The 21354-nt window shown below is 40.7% G+C and overlaps 1 protein-coding gene across 1 annotated transcript in view; it reads left to right on the plus strand.

Annotated features, from left to right (window-relative positions):
* Positions 1–21354, plus strand: part of LOC136706918 (cadherin-18) — a 234593-nt gene that overhangs the window by 191454 nt on the left and 21785 nt on the right. Inside the window, exon 7 of the mRNA XM_066680665.1 lies at positions 765–946. Within this exon, the coding sequence (XP_066536762.1) occupies positions 765–946 (182 nt within the window). The remainder of the gene's footprint in view (positions 1–764; positions 947–21354) is intronic.

Raw genomic sequence — 21354 nt, forward strand, 5'->3', positions numbered from 1 at the left:
GTCCAGGAAACTCACAGACCACTCACATGCATTGTACATATCACATGTAATGCTTCTCAGATCTGTGCATTATTATGAGCAATGTGACTTGATTGGGCAGGGCTCCAGACACCACTGTACTGGGGCCAATAAAAATGGACAAGATAAAAGTTCTTTTGGGATACTTTCAGGACATGAAATGTTAAACCAGTTAAATGTAAAACCAGAAATGTTATAAATAAGGAGACAGATCAGTGTTTGAAATATAAATGGGAGTTCTTGCAACAATCACCATGGAATCTGTTTAAAGATAATATCCTTGCCTTCAGCTAAAAGAGCCAGTCAGCTTGCTGGTTATGCAGGGAGTGAAGGACGGTTGACGATATTGTGATGCTGTGGGGAAAAGCTGTAAAGTCAACAGCAACTACAAGACAAGACATTAGGAACTTTATTTTAATATGCACATTTTTCAAAAGCATTGGATTATTTTTAAATTTTACTTGAAGTGAGAAAAGAACATTTTGTGCAAATTTAATTGTATTTTTAATTTGATTAGGTATTGTTAACTACATGAAATAATTATATAGATACTAGATTAGTTCTATATACAGGATATGACACTGATCAATGCAAGTTAAACATTATTCTGTTCTGGACTTTGGCTTTAGGAAATTCTCTCTAACTGGACTATAATGAATTTTAAATAACTAGACTTGATATATGCACACACATAATAAAAATTACACTCTCACTCTTTTTCTTTGTCCTCTCTCTCTTACTTTCAGGCACCTGGCTCTTTTCTCTCTCTGAGCTGGCTGTTCCTGGGGCTGAGGTGGGCCGAATCTCTGCAACAGATGCCGACCTGGGAGAGAACGCCAAGCTGGAATATACCATACTGGAGGGAGAATCGGGAGATACCTTCAACATAACTGCAGTCAACCAAGAGGCCATCATCATCCTCAATAAGGTAAGGAAGATACAGGACCACTCAAACATGTAGAATCAGCCATCCCTTAGGGAATGTCACGTACACTGAGATGTTTTTAATATCTGCAATCAAGTGGACATCCTGAGTGCAGCACATTCTGACGCCTCCACAATCTGGTTTAATAAAATAAATTAATTTCTGGACATTATTGACCTCTAATATCATCTAATTACTCTGTAAACAAACAACCTAGTCCTCAGAGTAACCACATCACGCTACACCAATAAGAGTCCCTGTGCAAGACACCTACTTTCACTTATTAGACTGACATAATTATTTCTGTGTAGGAATATATGCCTGATGCCATAACTGTAATCATATTCTTAAATGTGCATTACACTTTATAACCATGGGGCAGCTGTGGTCCAAAGATTGAAGAAGCAGGCTAGGGACTGAGGGCATTGATCACTTCAGCCATCAGAAAAAACTGTGTCTCCTCCCTAAACATTCCCAGCTGGGCCTAATTTCACACACTCACCCAGTCTCTCACACACGTGGACAATGTCGCACAACCTACACCTACCACACGTGTTTGGACTGGATGAAACCTGCACACACACTGAGAAAACACACACACTAGGTATGAGTTAGTAAGGTTAGTATTTTTGCTAGTTTTTTCCTTCTATATTTTTAGAAGGTAATTCACTTTTACACCACTGTCCTGTAATCAAGGGGCAGTGGGAGGAAGAAGGGGGTGGGTGGCTTCCTACCCTCCTCCAGAATGTACATAGTGTAGTTTCTGCAGTGCTGAGTTTGGAGTAGCAGTGGCAGAGCCTCTGTTCTCTTTATTTCAGGTCAGTAAAGCATCACAATGATATTGAAGCTGCGATTTAGATAAAAATAAAATACTTTGTGTTACTTTAGTGGAATATTTCGAGGCACAGCTATATCAGGTCATCGTTTTAGAGTTTGGAAATAGAGTGCCTGGTTGAGATAGCGAGAGGGTGTGTGTGTGGAAGGTAGTTATGAAGAAGCAGGGGTCAGTAAGGTCATCACGCAGCAGGTTCTGGATGGTGTAGGAGGACCAGGTTACTCTCTAACTCTGCCAGGTGTCGTGAGAGAGCCAGAGCTGCTCGTGCAGGAGCAGAGTTCCATGAAGAAGCCAGTGTGGGAACGAGAGCTGTGAGTCAGAGCAGTTGAATCAGCTCTTTCACAATCTGCCAGAAAAACCTGGGCTTGTTTCTAAAGCATGTTTACATTTGTGTTACTGTGGCACAATACACTGCTCTGTGTTGTTTATAGCAATGTCTGCTTTTGCAGACATTTTTTGCTCATATTGAGGGCTGTCATTATTGATTATGTCAGTAATCTAAATACATACCGATTTATTTTGATGATTTATAATTGAAGCTTTAAAAAATATAATAGTAGTAATAGAGTTTCTTCATTCATTCATTCATCTTCTGTAACCACTTGATTCTGATTAGGAGTGTGGTTGGTCTGAAGCTTACATGGAATCACTGTGTGCCAGGCACACCCAGGACATGGCACCCTCACATACTAACACCCAAGGACAAATTCACACATTCACAGGCCAAGAAAATATTAATCTTCTTACATCTAGGTTCTTTTAATATATTCGAAGGCATTCATTCATTCATTGTCTGTAAGCGCTTATCCAGTTCAGGGTCACAGTGGGTCCGGAGCCTACCCAGAATCACTGGGCGCAAGGTGGGAACACACCCTGGGGTGAGCGCCAGTCACACTCACACCTATGGACACATTTGAGTCGCCAATCCACCTACCAACATGTGCCAACCGTGCCGGTATTGGAAGGCATATCTAATTTTAATATGTACTAATGTAATGCAATATTATATAATTAATATGGCAAACAAAAACTGGATACAAACTTTTATAGACATTGAAGAATGCTCTATCGTAAATGTGACCTCAATAAAAATAATACAAAAAAATATAATAATTAAATGCATTATATTCTGTAGATTGTCCCCCTTTTGTGTAGCCTTCTAAAAAGATGTACGAATATAAATATATAGAGACAAAAACCAACAAACACCCAAACATTTGCTGAAAGCTTTTTATGCTTCGTTATTCCACAAGCATTTCAGAAACAACATGCTAGCCAAGGCGCTAGCTTGTTTACATATGCTTTGTGTGGATTTGGATTGTGATATGAGCAACATAGAGACATAGAACAGCTCTACTGATCACCATCCAGCCTTCTGTCTGAAAGAGAGAGAGAGAGAGAGAGAAAGAGAGAGAGAGAGAGAGGGAGGAAGAATAGAATGATGCTCAGGTAAGACAGAATGAACAGAGGAGGAACATAAGGATGCAAACAGAGAAATAGATAAGCAGAAAGAGTGTGTAGAGAAGGAGAGAAAGCAATAGAGTTAGAGGGAGAGAAAAGAGGAAGTAGGGAGTGTAAAGTGGGAGAGGGTTAGGGAAAGGAAGAATAGAATATTGGAAAGACACATTGAGCAGGCGAGGAAAAGAATAAAGCATAAAGAATGATAGAAAAAGAACAAAAGGAGAGGGAGGAGTAGGAAGAGGGAGATTGAAGAAGGAGGAGGAGTTGTAAGTGCTAAGAGAAAGGGACGAATAAAGAAAGAGAGAAGTGAATATGTGAGCGTTAAGAGAGAGCATTGCGAAAGAGAGAGAACTGGCAAGATCTGAAATGTGTGCCAGACATTACTATTATTAATTAATTTCTACTATTATTATTAGTAAATATTATTATAAAGAGTAGTCACATATTACGATCATTTCTACATTTTGATTTGTAGTATACACATAGTTATTTTTTTTATTAAGTAAGCTCCTGTCCACTGATGGCACTGTTTCACTAAATACCCTCAAACTCTCTGTTATTTACCTGAAGAAAGACTACAGAAACAGCACTGTAAACTGTTAGCAATATCATAACACAAACGTAAAACATTGCAATTTCTAATCTTTTTATTTCAGGTTAAATTTTGCTTTAGCTTTGGAGTTAAGTTAGGGTTATGTTTTGTGTTTTTAAGATTGGTGGTTGGGATGTATGGTTGTCATTAAGTTTACTTTTAAAGTTTACTTTTCTTCTGGGGATGGTCTTTTTGTAAAATATGCAAGAATTGACCTAGAGAGAGACAGAGAGAGAGAGAGAGAGAGAGGCAGAGAGACAAGCCCAGCCAAAAAAGAAAGTATTTGGCTGCAGGTCAGGCTTGCAGGGATATGAGGCCAGGGAAACAAGAGTGGCCTGAGGAGAGGGGGAGAAGCAAAGAAAGGAAGAAATCAAGGAATGTGTGTTCGTTTGTTGGTTTGTTTGTTTTCCTCGCCAGAATCCCACCGGAGCAGAAGCGTTTCAGGGGAATCCTGTTTACAACTTACACACTCACTAAACGCTCTCTGTAGAAAAAGTACTGAAACCGTGAAGTCAGAATGATTCCGCCTTTGTGGATTTTCAAGCAGAAGAAATGGAACATGAAGACATGGTGGTCTGTCCCAAAACCCAGTGGGCTCCCTACATAGACAGCAGTTTACATCTTAATCTACCCCTGAGATGTAGGCTGTCCAGTTCCTTGATACCTTACTAAGGGTCCTAATTGTGAGGTAAATTTAAGGGAGCACCTGATGCTTCCTCAGACATTAAGGCAGCATGCTGTGAAACTTTTATTTTCATTGTCTCATTGTATATTTTGTCAGCTCTACAGACCATACAGATGCACTGTATAGACTGTAGTTCTGCACACTTTGTTTGCCCACTTTTATGGGCATACCAGCACAGCACACACTTATACATCCCCACCACGTCAGTATAACTTCAGCGCTGAGAATGATCCACCAACAAAATCAGCTGTGTGGTTGTCATGCGTGGGTCTTGCCTAACCGGTGAAACGGGTCTGACAAAGTGTGCAGAGAAACAGGTGGACTGCAGTCTGTAATTGCAGAATTACAAAATCCTCCCCTATGGTCAGTTGAGCCGAGAGAATGGACAGAGGGTGATTTTAATTTAAATGTTTTTTTTTTTAATTTTGCGCTTATCTAAAATGTAAACATTATTTTTTAAATTTATTTTCTGAGTATTATGGAATACTTTAATCAGGTCACATACCTTGTCTTGCTGCATTTGGTTCCTTGTGACACACACACACACACACACACAGCAAAATAAGCAGACAGACATGAGTAAAAGAAAAAGGATGGGTATTACTACTTTCCATGGAAGGAAACCAGATCAATTCTGCTCCCGTTCATAAGCCGAGGCCAACTTAACAGATGGAATTATGGGTAAACAAATGGACTCCTCCCATAAATCTCCTTTGGACCCCTGCACTTCATCCACACCCCAATCAAAATTCAGAGAACGAGCCCAATTTCTCCCCAATATCCCTGATGGAGGGAGCAGAGACATGAAAAAATGGAAAAGAAGAAAAGGCCTGCTTCATTTCTCATTCTGTATGAGAGTTTATGTAGTCTAGCCATGACTTTCTGACTTTAGCTGCTGCTGCGGGACACAGTATTACTGTAGAAGTAGGCGAGAGACATAGAGAGAATGAGAGAGAGAGATAGAGAATGAGTGTGGGTTAAGGTTGGAGCTGAAAAGGGAGCTTTTAAGGGGGTTCAAAAGGGATTTTGGTTCTTTTGGAGAACCCACGCGCAGCTAATGGAAACACATGAAAGACACCACTCTTAATAGAATTAAAATAAACAAAGCATAAAATTAGCTCTAAGCTCCCTGTGGGTTTGTGGCCCACTACAGAACACTGAAAAGGGAAAGAGAGAGAGAGGGAGACGTAGACAAAACAAACAAGCAAATAATCCTCCCCAGGTTTGTTCTCAGATGCTTTGTTTTGTCTGCCACCTTCTGTGTAGGGAGGTGACCTCCTGACCTTTCTTGTTTTGTCTTGCGGTGTTGTGTGGCACATAGCTTGGAGCTGTAGTGAGATTTCTTAACCCTTCATAACTTATTTCTGCTGATCCACCTGCTCTAACGCAATATTCACATTTATAAGACTAATTAACCAAGGCTACATTCACATTAACAGACTGAAATCTGATTTTTTTTGCCTTAATGCGACTCTTTTTAGGTCTGTGTGCACATCGATTTTGTCCAATCAGATTTGAGTCACGTCCATATGTGGACCTAGATCAGAAACACATCCAGTTCATGAGCATGTGACATAAAGTTGGACGGCCAAATCACAATTCATGAGCTTAGTGTTGTCTCCAAATTTACAGATTTGAACCAAATTACTACACACAGACAGGGCACTAGTTTGACAAGTTACATAATTTGCAATACAGCGAACTGTGTGAGTGCAGAAACCATTACTTTATGATCTATAATGTGCACTACATAGGGTGGAGAGAGGACCACATATGAAAGTCAAACCTCAAAACTGAAAAAAATCTGGTGTGTCAAATTAAGGCAAAAAATCTAATTGAAGCCTCTTCAGTTTGGTTATGATTCCAAACAAATCAGAATTTCTGACTCTACAGTCTGTAGCAAACTACAAATTGAAACAAGCAAATCAAACGTTTAATGTGCAGTGCATCCAACAACAAAGAAAGCCTCATAGATCATTTAGGTTGCATTCAGAAGACAGAGGCTAGCATTTAATGTGCCACTTTTGGAGGACAAGAAAGAGACAATGTCCTCTAGGTCAGTCTAGGACACTGAGCAGTGTGGATTGTAAAGCGCCCATGGCTATCTAGAAAGGCGCTATATAAGTAATAATAGAAGTGTAAGTGTAAGGATAGATAGGTCAGTATGGATCCATTGATATTTACAAATTTAATGATGAAGCTAACTTTAGCTTTCTGAAAAACACTAGGTCAAAAGATGGCTAATGTTAACCTTTAGAGCAGTTCTACAAACATTTAAATTTTACATTTCGCCACTAACACACTCATATATGACATACTGTACATGTGTTACATGCTACCATTCTGCCATAAATGGCTTAAATACAGATGTCATATTTCATTGTACAGTTGTACCATGACCATAAAGTTGCTGCACAGTTTGTGTTTGTCATTCTATAGTCCTTCATCAATGAACACAGGACATTGCCCACTGGATGCTGCTGACTGGATACTTTTGGTTGTTCGACTATTCTCATCTCAGCAGTGACAGTGAGTGCTTTAAAATTTGAGCAGCACTGCTGTGTTTGATCCACTTGTACCAAAACAACACACAATAACACTGCTGCCCTCTAATGGCTTGGTATTTATTGTGGTACTCACATTATTATTACGATTATTATTATTACGTCTATGTAGTAGCAGTAATGGCGAATAAATGCAAAAATTCAAGGACATAAACCCAATGTGTTAACATTAACTTTAAAAGAAAACAGGCCAGCTCTCCAGATCATTAAAATCGGAACAGAGGGGAGACTGAATTATAGCTATCAACACGTTTTATCAGCCGGACCTTATCAAATATGAAATATAAGTATTTTTACATAAATGTCTGAATCCCAGTGATGCTTTGATCATTTATCAAGTCTATATTACTTCTGGTTGATAAAATATGGTGCTTGCTTTTAGTAAAACACACGGTTAAAAGGTAAACTCATCAGTTTCTATCATGATCATGAGTTTTCTGGTGTAAACAAGTTGCTTTAAAACAGGGCTTCAGTTTTGAAGAATGGTAGCCTTTGTGCTGCCAACCTGCCCCATGTGTGCTTTTTTGAAAGCTCAAATATTGTCACCCTAGTCTATTGTGCATTTCTCAGTGCATTCGGAGTATATGGTTTTCCTGTTCTTCACTGTGTTCAGAAGTACATCGAGATGATTGTCTTCGCTAATCGACCGTATGCTACGGATGCACCACATAGAGATTGGGTTGAAAAATGTTGGCATATTCCTTTAAAAAAGAAAGAGGGAATATGAAAGCGAGAGAGAGACTTGCTGCCCCAGGGGAAAGAGTATTTCCAATAGGAGCAATTTCTGTCATCACAATGTCTGCTATGACCTCTTAAGAACCCACAGTGCTTGGAGCGCCATTGCTTTTTGGTCTGGGAGACACACACACACACACACACACAACCTTTATGCCTTCTCAGTTAACACCGGTCAGAGGAGGTGTGAAGGAGGGAGCAACAAAAACAGCCACATAGAAAAGGCAGAAAATTATTTATATAGAATGATATTTTTAAATGTATTTGATTGTATTTACATGGCTTTCGTTACGTTAACTGCATTGGAAAAACAGTAAGAAATGGGACCCTGTATTGCTGTGGATGACTGAAATAGAGGATGAAACAGAATTGAGAGAGAAGGAAAAATTCGGCCCTTTGTGATGTGGAAGATGAAGGGGAAGAACAGGAGGCCTGGGGGCTGGAAAGATAGAGGGTTGTGTGTGTATGTGTGTGTGTGAGAGAGAGAGAAATAGAGAGAGTGAGAGAAAAAGAGTAAGAGAGAGAGAAAGTGAGTGAGAAAGGTCGGGGGAAACTGAGGTCATTAGCTCTAGACTTTAAATGAACTCCATGTAAATCTGAGCTTTGAGGGCTCTCTCTCTCTCTCTCTCTCTCTCTCTCTCTCTCTCTCTCTCTCTCTCCTCTCTCTCTCTCTCTCTCTCTCTCTCTCTCTCTCTCTTCCTTCCCTTCAGTTCAGCTCAGGTCACCTTTGAGCTCAAAAGCCATTCAACTAGTGGTCAAAACCCACTTCACTGATACTTCACTAACTCTGTGTATTTTGTGTGAGTGTGTGTGTGTGTGTGTGTGTGTGAGTGAGTGCAGGAGAGAGAGTGAGATAATGAGAAGTATGGTCAAGGCCCTTGCTTTGTAATCTGGGGTCATTAGCTGTCGAATTAGAGAAGAACACCATGTAAATCTGGGCTTTGAATGTCTCTCTCTCTCTCTCTCTCTCTCTCTCTCTCTCTCTCTCTCTCTGTGTCTGTTTCATACACACACATATTCCTTCAGTTCAGCTCAGGTCATCTTTGAGCTCTAAAGCCATTCAGCCAGTTGTCAAAAACCCACTTCCCAAATATTTACTAACTCTGTAGCCTGCCCATTGAAGGTTTTCAGGCTCAGCGGAATAGACCAGATTCTTCAAGCTTAAAGCAGCAATCAGTAATTTTTCCAGCGATTCTTCTTCACGTTATGAAACACAGACATTACACTGACACCCAGCAGCCTGCATGTTTTAGAGGTCCTGTACTGAACCTGTTTTAAACATGGCCGCCTGCATGTGGGCGACCCACTCTTTGGAGTCATCCAGGGACTACAAATCAAATTGACTCTTAATGACTCACAAAATGGAATATAACTACATAATCATTTTGATAACTAAAAGGCTAAAAACGGCCTGTTGAACTTTTAAGTCGCTGCATCTGTATGCTATTGTCGATTACCACATTCAACACATTGAGAGCATCTCCCTGTATTTTGAAATTAATCTTGAAATGCACTTATAATAAAAAATGTGTCCCTTATGTTAGCTGATGGTCTATATGTGGTTGAATTTGGAAGTTTGTAGAAGTCAGTTTCCTGACGTCCATTCGACATCCTCTCGTTGGTGGTTAACCTAGGTCATTATAGGTCATTTTTTTATACTCATTTTAATATTGAATTTTCATATAATACGGACAATCTAATACTGGGAATTACATCATAGTTTCTTAAATTTTCGTATTATTTATTTCTTCTTATAGGGGACCTCTACGAAACACTGTTCACTGGTTTGTTTACAATCAGAAGACTTTTAAGAAGAAAACCCTTGTTTCTCTTTTTTTTTTTATTTGTACATGGCTGAAGTTTAACGCATCTTCAAGTTTTTCACAGTTTAATTAACAACAGAAGCTTATTTGTAAATTAAAGCATTTTCAGTCTGTTTTTACATTCATGCAATTAGCAGTCTTCCAAATTCATAGTAAGTTCCATTTACAGCCAAAATAAATAAATATTACCCCACCTATGGAGCAGGAAGAGAGCAATATCCTCATCTCAGAAACACTGGGGTTTCGTAAACACATTACACCAGTTTCAAGCACACAAACAGACTGTAGGAAAATTCAAATTGAATATAAAAGTGTTTTTTGATTCAAATCGTGAACATTTCTTTAACATTTAAAATAATCTGGTACACAAATATCTTGAGATGCCTGTTTTTCCCAGTGACAGCAATGTTATACATTTCTTCTGAATGATATGCACATTATTGCTTGGCCCTCTATGCATTCGGTCACTCGTTAATTCCACAGATATTCATGGACTGATTATAAAGCAACTGAATATAGATGAACTGCTAATCAGTCACAATCACAATTGCAGAAAACACATGTGTAGAGAATACATTCAGTGTAATTAAAAGTTTGTGGACACCTGCTTCTCCAACATACCTTCTGAAAGGAATGGTGGTAATAGTTTCCCTTTGCTGTGGTAAGGCTGCAAACAAAATGTGGGGACATTTCTGTGAGGATATAATAGCTTTCAGAACACTGGTGAGATCTAGTTTTGAGAATGCAGTTCAACTGCACCACTGGACACATGGCATTGGACATTGTGACCTTGGATACGTGTCCATGACTGTGTTATTATTATTAAAGCATTTCAGCAACTGTTGCACCTTTAATTAGATGAATTTACTCATTAGAAAAAGTGTCCAAATGTATTTGGACATATGGGTTATATAACATCAAAGCAGTGTCACTCAGTCAAAAAAAAAAATATATATATTGAGGAATATTGTTTTTCTGATTTCTAAGGGAAAAGTCTGGCGTTGGCGGTGCACTGCAGATGGAGAGCATGGAGATTAGGTTTAAAAACACGTTGAATTAATGAAAAAAATACAGAAACGTAGTCTAATATCAGATAAGTAGTATTTACTCTTCAGTGTTTGCCGACTGCTTTTGTAAAACAGACGCTGTCCTTTTACTTCAATCACAGCAGCATAAGCTTAGCACCCAACTTCTAACAGTAATCAACACAAAGTGAATTTTCCGTGCCGTAATTATTGAGTCTGTGTGATGTTTCTGGATGTGTGTGCGTCTGTGTGTGTAAAACTGTGAGCATCTGTGGGTGGTATGTTGTTCTGATTAAATGTATGCTGATTGCTGAAACTCTGGGGTTGAGTGCGTGTGTGTGTGAGTGTGTGTTTGTGTGTGCTTGTGTCTATCAATGGCATAGCCTGAATCGCATATCAAGGATGGCCTGTTTACAGACAGCAAGTATTATACAACATGTCTGAAAATATGTAGAAACCCCTTATAGTGACTTACACAGGTGTCCAAAAATTATTGGCCACATGGTGTAGAGTGTAAATAATATGCAATATATATATATATATATATACATTTTTTTAATAAAAAAAATGCCCACTTCATTATAGCCACATTGTTGTGAAATTACAAACCCATTATTGTAATCAGTGGAAAAAATAGCATAACTGAATTTTAAACACAGCCAAAAGTTTGTGGACACCTACTCAGTCAAACATGTCTTCTGAAGTCAAGGGTATCAACCGCCCCTACTCTTAAGTCCAAAAAAAAAAACAGGCTATTAAAGCCTGTGGACCTAGATGAGTACAATCTGTGCAGGCAGCAAGCCACTGTTACTGCTGTCACATGTCAATAACCCACAGCAAAGACCGTTAGCCATTTTTCACCAATGTACAACCAGTTCAATTCCTGTTCACAAACCAAATTTGGAAACATTTTGCACATTTCCACCAACATAAATGGAAAATTAAAAGAAAAATTGTTCCCATCTGGAACTAAAGAATAGTTCTTCAGTGTGAACACAATGGTGTCTGGTGTTGTGTTGAGGTAAAGAAGCTTCAGAAAGAGCACAGAGCTAATAATGTGTTATGACACTGTGGCGCTGGACTGGATCATATATGTCCTCAAGGTTGCGCTGGGTAAAAAGCAAATGGGAACTCATTTGGAAAATTGAAATAAAACCAGGAGAATTCTGCGTCTGTGTGTTTATGGGACTGTGGTCGGTATGATTCTAGGCACATTGGCTACTTTATTCTGCTGTTCCCAAACTCAGCAGGACCTTACTCTGAGATGTTTAACAGACAAAGTTTGGCATTGTTTCCACTCGTCTGAACCTGCTGTAAACAGTGGATTAACCATGACTCTGTCCTGACTCTATCCATTTATCTCTGGCCCTGGCACCGAATTCACTCTGGAATCAAGCATCCTGCATTTGTTTCATTGTCACTCACATTCTGTTAAGCCAGTCAAAAGCAGGAGTTGTTTATCATACTCCATTGCAGCCACTCATCTTAATAATTCTACAAAATGAAAGCAGTAACTGCTATTGGCCAGTGTCTAGTGTGTGACAAATGAACTGCTGAGGACTGTCAGGACAGCACATGACACCACAGTATTATGGAATATTTGTTAGGAGGGTTCACCCCCAGGTTGAAAATCCTTGCTTTAATGGGTTCACCCATCATCACACAGTACCAGTGCAACATGCACTAGCACACGCCGTCAGTGTCACTGCAGTACTGAAAATGATCCGCCACCCAAGTCTTACCTGCCCTGTGGTGGTTCTGACCATGGAAGAACAACGGGGGGAAGTATGCAGAGCAATTGATGGACTACTGCCTGAACTACAAATTGCTCCTGTATTTTCACTGAAGCTGATTAAACTAGGAGTTAATATTTTTAACAGTCTGCTATCTGTGCCCTTCCATCCACTGACTCCCACCCCCCCGTCCCCCTCACACACACATGCACCCTACCCCCCCCCCCCCACAGTCAACAGATAAAAGGGCTTAAGCCCACCAGATGTGTACACATCTGTATCAGCAAGTAGAGTTGTTAAACCTACCATGGCACCATACACTAGCTACTGCTTTCCATATGTTAACCCTTTTAAGTCCAGAGTCATTGTGCCTCAGTTTAAATGCCACTACATTATTATATATGTTGCTGTTCAAAAGTTTGGGATCAAATAGTGTGAGCAATAATATAATATCTAATATAATGTTTAGATGGTTTTGATATTCTGATACGTTTCCATACACTAGAGTGCACTAGGTGTAGTGACTGCATACACACCCATAGTCAACACCTGGGGAGAAGTTGGGCCTTGCTCAAGGTCACCTCAGTTGTGGATGTTGATGGAGGAGACAGTGCTGTTCCTTCACTGCTCCCCCCCCCACCCCCGCCCCCATTTTTCCTGCCGTTTTTTGCCCCAAAACTGTTTCTGTAACCAATAGTCAATGCTGTGACCTGCAGCAGTTTCTTCTTTGTTATCTGTTTCTTTTTTCAATAACAACATTTTTAACTCCACATCCTTTCAGACCCTCTGTGTCCTTGGGGTTTGATTGTTTCAGATCTGCAGCTTGATTTTCCTCCTCTTTCTCTAAGATGAAAACCTGTTGAACTCATGGGGACAGATGTGGTGAGACACATCTTCCATGGTTGTAAGGGGTCCCATTTCTTCCAGTTCTAGTTAATGTTCTATGCTAGTGAACATTTGGGATTGGGTCTGCAACGGACTATTTTAGACTAATTCTGATAAAAAAAATAAATGCACTTGTTTAATTCTAGGTGTGCTAAAACATTCCAAACGTGATGTGGATTGAAATCCTGCTCTTGAAACACACACAGTTCCTCCGTTTTAGCGAGCCAGGACTGAGAAATAATTAAAGAAAGCATACGAAGGGGGTTTCATGGTGGTAGACGGCATATGAGACTAGGGAGGGTTAAACCAATGTTTATCTTTCTCTCTCCCCTCGGCAAACAACGCTGAGCTTTTGTGCTACTGCCACCTAGTGGAGGACGAGGAATTACAGTCTGTGATTGGAATGAGAGAAATATTTCGAGCTGTGGTGTTAGCAGTAGAAAAGCCAGAACTCCTAACCCTAATCCTTTTTTAAAGATCACTGAGGTTATTTTGACCATCTGAAGATAGGGTTCTTATTTGGTATTTCGTATAAGACACACCCCTCTGCAACTAGACACTTCACAATGCAATAAGGCACACTCCATTACAATAAGACATGCCCCACCCAAACTGGTACACCCCACTGCAGTATGACACACCCCCTACAATAAGACTCTCCCCTCTGCAGTAAGATTCAACACACTGCAATAAGACACGCCTTTCTACTAACACCACCCCTCAGCAATAAAGCACACCCAACTATAATAAGACACCACCCGCTGCAATAAGACACTCCCACTGCAATAAGACATGCCCCTCGTCAATAAGACACCACCCCTCAGCAATAAGACATTCCCACTGCAATACGACATGGCCCTCTGCAATAAGACACCACTCCTCAGCAATAAGACACACCCAACTATAATAAGACACCACGCACTGCAATAAGACACTCCCACTGCAATAAGACATGGCCCTCTGCAATAAGGCACCACCCCTCAGCAATAAGACACACCCCTCTGAAATGAGACACACCAAACTGCAGTAAGACACCGCTTTATACTAAGACGTTCTGCACTGAACTAAGACATAACCTACTACAATAAGACTCCACACACTGCAATAAGACACTCCCACTGCAATACGACATACCCCTAGGCAATAAGGCACCTCCCCTCAGCAATAAGACACACCCAACTATAATAAGACACTCCCACTGCAATAAGACATGCCCCTCTGCAATAAGGCACCACCCCTCAGCAATAAGACACACCCAACTTTAATAAGACAACACTCACTGCAATTAGTCACACCAACTGCAATAAGACATGTCCCTCTGCAATAAGACACCACCCACTGCAATAACACATTCCCACTGAAATAAGACACTCCCACTACAATACTGCAACACTGTTTTGTTTTCATAAAGAAGGCGAGACTGAAATATACACTACTTTAAAATGAATATGTAGTGGTATTATTTCATCAGAAAGATCAGCTGTTTAATGTTTATAAGGTCAAACAAATCGAACCCATGCAGTGGCCTGTATGTGTTTGTGTAACACTATTATGTGGCTGGGTCTGGGGGGAGATCCCAGGTGGGATGTGTTTGGCTGCCTCCCGGCAGCAGCTGGGCACATGTTTAGATCCCTGCGGTTTTCCGTATGCTTCGGCTGCGAAGGAGGGGCTAATCCGCGCCTGGATTATTGGTGTTTGTTTTTGCACTGTGAGGAGAGATTGTGCTAATCTCCTCAAGGGAGAGCGTGAGAGACTGAGGAGGGAGCAAGAAAGAGGGGGAGAGACAGAGAATGAGGAAAGTGAGAGAAAAGGGAGAGGATGAGAGAGAGAGACTGGAAAGGAAAGTGATGGAGAGTGAGAAAGGGTAAAATGCTGAAATGGGAAAGAGACAGAAATACAAGAACTAAGGACAGAGAGAGAGAGAAAGTGAAAAGGCATCTGGAGGTATTTTGACAATGCAGAGAACTCTAGACTTCGAAAAGCAAGAACCTACATGAGGATATTGCTCTATTCCTGCTCCATAGTTGGATATTATTGACTTATTTTAGCTGTTTCAAATTTTATTTTTATAAACTTCAAAGGTACCGTCCTACCTTAAAATATGATAATATCTTTTAAGATCTTCTGAATGTAAACAGACCAGAGAGAACTGCAGTTCCCCACACTCTTAGATGTACCCTTTAATTCAATTAGGATATGCAGTCTACACAGTCTTTTTAGGGTGGCCTTCCAATGCATAGTGCCTACTCTACACAACTCAACTCAGCTGTACTCTGCTTTTTGTTTTACCATTAAACAAATTTATAATACCTGGGGCTAGGTATTTTTTAGATATATTAAGATGTTTATAAATCATGTTTTCTTTGGATTAAACTAAAACAGACTCCTCCCAGTGGGAGGTACAACCTAACACTAAACCTACGTGGGTGGAGTTGGATGTTGTCCGACTCCACTCGGTGAATTTCTGGTATTGCGGTGAGGAGTACTTGGACATTTGGTACAAACTAGCCATTTGTAAAATCTCTAAGCTACAGTATGAATCACATTACTTTTTATCCAACTCACAACGACAGCTTGTAAAATTAATTTCTTTTCTTTTGAACACTTTTCAAACACTCTTTGGATCGGTGTCTGATTAAACAAATCTGCGAGAGCTGGATAGCGCAACAAGGAACCAAAAAAAACTGTACCAATCTGTCTGAACTGATGCGCAGAATTGTGTTCAGTCCCAAAAAACAAAAACAATTTGCAAATACACGACTAACAAACCATGCTTAACCAATGTTGTTGTGGTTTCCAAAGCCTGCAGTTCCTGCAGGGACTGTGTTTTGTGACACCCCCTCCTACATTTCAGGGGAAAGCTGTTAGCTGTTATAGTGGAAAATTAACCAGGAACAAGAAACCAAAAAGCAAGCATGGTAGAGTTGGTACCATGTAGTGGAAAAGCACCATTATAAATGTACCAACTGTAATGCAGAGAGAGGCTCCTAAGTGAGACAACTGGTAGGAGATAGCAAAAAATAAAACCTACAAAATGAAGACATACTTGCACAAACCTTCAGACATTTTGGTAGGCACCCTCCCCCTTCCCACACACACACTTATTTGTCCTTGGATTTTCATGCTGTTGTTCTTTCTCTCTGTCATTTTCTTCTCCACCTGACTTTGTTTTATTGGCAGCTGTTGTTGTTTCAGTTGTTCCACATACTGCCACCTGCGTTACCGGAGAGGAATATGGCAAACTCCTCAAACAGGTGGTTATGGCTGGCTATGTCTATTGTCAAATATATATCGCCAATTTTGTTTTTTCCACAAAGTTTAAAAATATGGGAGATTTATAGGAAAATATATACAGGGGGATGGTGAAAGTGAAAGGTAAAAACATGTGATATGCAGGAAGGAAAGAAGAGATAAAGAGAGAGAAGAAAGCAAAGTGAGGGCCAACAGTGAATGTGTTTTTATTTATTTATTTATTTATTTGTGTGTTTATTTATTCTTCATTGTCTGTACTTCTTAACCAATTCAAGGTCACGGTGGGGTCCAGAGCCGAGTTTCCGAGCTAGGTCCATGAAAATGTATGGTCACTGATAATGGATGGTACCCTTCAAAGGGAGCAGATGGAGATCAGGTTGAAAATTGCAGAGTGTTCCTTTAATGTTCCAGAGATGAGATAAAACAGGGACCTGGAGTTAGTGTGAGAGAGGAAGACAGAGAATGAGGTTGACAGGAGAGGGACAGAGGGGCTAACACAAATAGGTGAAAGGGTGTGTGTGTGTGTGTGTGTGTGTGTGTGTTTCTGTCCCCTGCTGGTGAGCCTTTGTGTCCACAGCAAGGTGTCAGAGGACACTCACAGTCCACACACGGTCTGTGTATATGTGCTCAAAGGATGAACAGAGCTTCATTATCTCCATTTCGTAGTTGCACAAAAGAGATGTCCTCTGTGCATTAATCAGAGATCAACTGAAGATATTAATATAGGACCTGAGGAGTTTATACAAACAAGACATGAGGACCCATGTCTTGGACACAAATGAAGAAATTGGCTAAAGTAAATAAAGGTGTTGGTAGAGTTTTTAAAACAGTCTGTATATAGAACAGCATTCACTAATAGGATAGATTATTTAAAGCAGCTGTTGTACATGAGTTTGAGATCACCTACCAAATGCCAAGTGTTGGCTAGAGGTGTGTAAACCCACCCAGCATAGGGGTGTGAACGACTGGAATTAACTGATGGAGCTTTGTCAAATATTATTGGGTATTCCAAATGCTTAAAGGGGACTTATTATGAAAAACTCACTTTTTGCATGCTTTTGGATTTCCACTTGGATCTTTACTGCTCATATAAACACTCCAAGTGTGAAAAATAAAACATCCATCTGTTTTATGTGAGTAAATTGAAAGATTTTGGTGTCAGGAATCATATGCTTCTATGAGCTGTTTGGACCTTCTACAACCTTATTGTTAAGTACATTTACAATAAGTACATTTGCATAGAACCACCCTGGCATCACCCCTCACCTGACAACCCCCACCCACTAGATTAATTGATGATATGCCATTTTGATCTAGGGGATGTGTGGGGCGTGGCCAGCAACAGCATATTTGCATAAATGTGACAGAGCCCTTAAACGGCTCAAACCTATTTTAATTAAATAGGTGTAATATGTCCCCTTTAAAAGAAGACTAGCTAGGGTTGTGCTTTGTTGCTCATGGGCTCCCCCTGCTGCTGCAGAGTTTAATTCACTTTTACAGCACTACCCTGAAATCAAGGGGAATTGGGAAGCAGGTGGCATTGATTTCCTCCCCTCCCTCAGAATTGACATAGTGTCGTTTCTGCTGTGCTTAGCCCAGATTAGCAATGATAGAGGCTCTGTTCTCCCTATTACAAAGTCAGTGGAGCATCACAATGATTTTGAAACTGTAATTTTAAGTTAGAACTACTGTTGCTTTAAGTGGCTGAATGCAACTAGACTCTCACAGCAATGTTTCAAAATCTGGTCTCTAGACTTCTGTGAAGAGTAGAGGCTGCTGCTACTGCAAATGGACAATTTACCTTTTGATAGCCATCATTTCAGAAGCAGCTATAAAGGTTTGGCGGTATAGGCTGAATAGTATACTTTCTCTCTCTCTCTCTCTCTCTCTCTCTCTCTCTCTCTCTCTCTCTCTCTCTCTCTCTCTCTCTTTTCTTGCTCTCTCCCCCCCTCATTGTGTCTCTCTCCTTGTGTTGATGCATAACAGCTAAATATGAGGCCGTACAGAATGTGTAATTAATTTCCGATGAATTAGATTCCACTACAGAGGCATTCGTGAGAGAAATTTAAAATGTAGGGCGAGAGAGAAAGAGAGAGATAGAGAGAGAGAGTAGTAATGGGTGATAAGTGTGGCCTGTAAACACGTTTCGAGGGAGAAAGATGACTGTGTGTTCAGGCTACGAACGAAAGACCTTTGCACGCTAAGAGGAGTGTCTGGAGCATGATGGAGTAGGAGCGGCTGAGAGGGAGAGAGCGAGAGACAGAGGGTAAGGGGAAGAGAGAAAGAGAGAGTGAGCAAGCAAAGGAAGGATGGAGGGGAGCGAGTGATGGAGTGCTGGAGAGAGGGAGGGAGCGAGGTGATGAGTGTGTGTTCACAGTGTAAGTGACATCTCTCCTCCCCAGACAGATTGTCTCTCTCTGCTTTCTAATGGGATCCTGTTAGGGACCTTTTCTCTCCGTTTACCCCTTCCCTTTCACCCCCCCCATCTCTGTCTCTCTCTCTCTCCTTTCTTCCTTCTTTATCTCTCTCTCTGTCTCTCTCTCACTCTCCCCAGCTTTCTTATTCTTTCTTTACACACATTATTTTTCCCCTCATTTTCAAACAGTGGCAGGATTACAAGCACTGCCCTTTAGGTGCCCTCGTTCTGCTGAGTCATTTTTAATCATTGGCTCACACTCTTTCACGCTGTATAGACTTACTGCAAGCTGTGGGTTTGCAAACTACCTCAATGAAAGCGTGTGTTTGTATGTGATAGTTTTTGTACCATTACAGCACAGAAAATTTCAGATTACTTTGGAAAAACCAAAGGTTCTTCAACACTCACGGCCCCCAAAGGAGAGCCACAGTGCTGCAGTGACACTGACGTGGTGGTGGTGTGTTAGTGTGCGTTGTGCTGGTGCGAGGGGATCAGACACAGCAGTGCTGCTGGAGTTTTTAAACCCTGTGTCCACTCACTGTCCACTCTGTGAGACACTCCTCCCTCGTTGGTCCACCTTGTAGATGTAAAGTCAGAGACAGTAGCTCATCTGTTGCTGTAGAGTTTGTGTTGTCCGTCACTGGATACAGGATGCTGTTGGCTGGATATTTTTGGTTGGTGGACTATTCGCAGTCAAGCACTGACATTGAGAGCTTTAGAAACTTGATCAACCCTGCTGTGCCTGATCCACTCATCCCAGCAAAACACACACTCGAAATCTGCGATGGTCCTGATCATTGAAGAAAAAGAGTGAACACCTTGAGATGAGTTGGAGCAGTTTTTGCTGAATGCCATCAGTTGCTCACAACAATGTTCCAAAGCCTTCTGGAGTAATGTAGAAATGGTTACTGCAGCAAATGGCGCATGAACTGGATGAGAAATGGTCTACAAATGTTTGGCCATACAGTGTATATCTGTGTGTTTGTATGTGTTTGTGTGTGTACGTGTGCGTGTGTGTGGGCAGTAGGGGGTGATATGAGACTCTCTAATCAGTCTGCCTTAATTCAGCTCATTTTCACTCTGTCCCTCCGTCTGTTCGTCCAAACACAGAGGCCAAGCATACCGTGTCCATGAGAGATTCCAGAGAATCTGAACCGTGTATGTGTGTGTGTGTGTGTGTTGTGTGGGGAGGATTGCAGCTTGGTAGAAAGTGGCACAAAAGTGGCACTCACCCACATGGTTCAGTCTCCTAATGAGCCAGTCATTTTCGAACCCCACTCCCTTTTCCTTATTGGCCCTGCCAACACTAACCATTTCCACTTACACACAATCACACACACACACTGCTGCGGGGCCACATCCAGACCCCACGCGCCTCCAGAATGTAATCAACGGCTCTTCCTCAGCTCGGTTCCATTAGAAAGGCATTACTGCCTTTCCCGGCGATTATGATAATGAAAGAACAAAACAATTACGGCTCAGTTATGGGCATCAGCTTTTTGTGGCTCCAGGAAAGATTAAAGTTAACTTAAAAGGCTTATTATTTAAAAGACATCACCTTTTACTACTACTACTACTACACCCAGCTATTATATCACATTTGCAAGCTCTCGGACCTCCCGGACCTCCCAGCCATGCACATAAGGCCTATTAGTTTTATTGGCTGTTATCTATAATTCAGACTATAAACATGCACCAATGTATTAATGTGTTAATAAACTAAACTACCCTCTTAGTGCAGATCTTTTCAGTAAGGCTAATTAAGTGTTTGGATAAAGGGATAGCTGCCCCATTTGCTCTGCACCCCAGTGCTGGTGGAATTTATACCCCTCTAGCTGACACTCGACATTGAGCATGCTGAATGGAAGCCCCTATGTGGCAGCTCCAGAGCCATCCGTTCGATCAGTCATTGACAGATGATGTAAATTAGGTGTGAGATTTGTTTCCACCATCTTTTTAGAGGTATCCTTGGGTTGCAACTGACATGACTGTGTAGGCTAACCAACACATTGGGTGTGTACTCATTACATAAACACACAACTCAAATCAAAACATGCCATGTTTATATAGTTTTATTATTTCTTTTAACACTTTAGTTCTTATTTATATGATAAAATTAAATAAAGGTAAGTATGGCTCGCTAATTCCTTTTTTCTAAACAGAGCTTTGTTCGTGAGCTTTTGTCAGTGAGTAGAGGCATGGGTCTGCTTCACAAATAACACCATACTTTCTACATAGTGCACATTACAGATAATAAATAAAAAAAAATACTCCACTCAGACAGTGCACTGATTCTATCGGAAATGTGAACTTTATAGCTAACTAAAAATCATCTTTGACATATAACGCGCTATGTGAGTGCAAAAAACTATTTTATGACCTGCATTGTGCCCTACAGGAGGTGT

Source organism: Hoplias malabaricus, chromosome 9, assembly GCF_029633855.1.
Source record: "Hoplias malabaricus isolate fHopMal1 chromosome 9, fHopMal1.hap1, whole genome shotgun sequence".
NCBI lineage: Eukaryota > Metazoa > Chordata > Actinopteri > Characiformes > Erythrinidae > Hoplias > Hoplias malabaricus.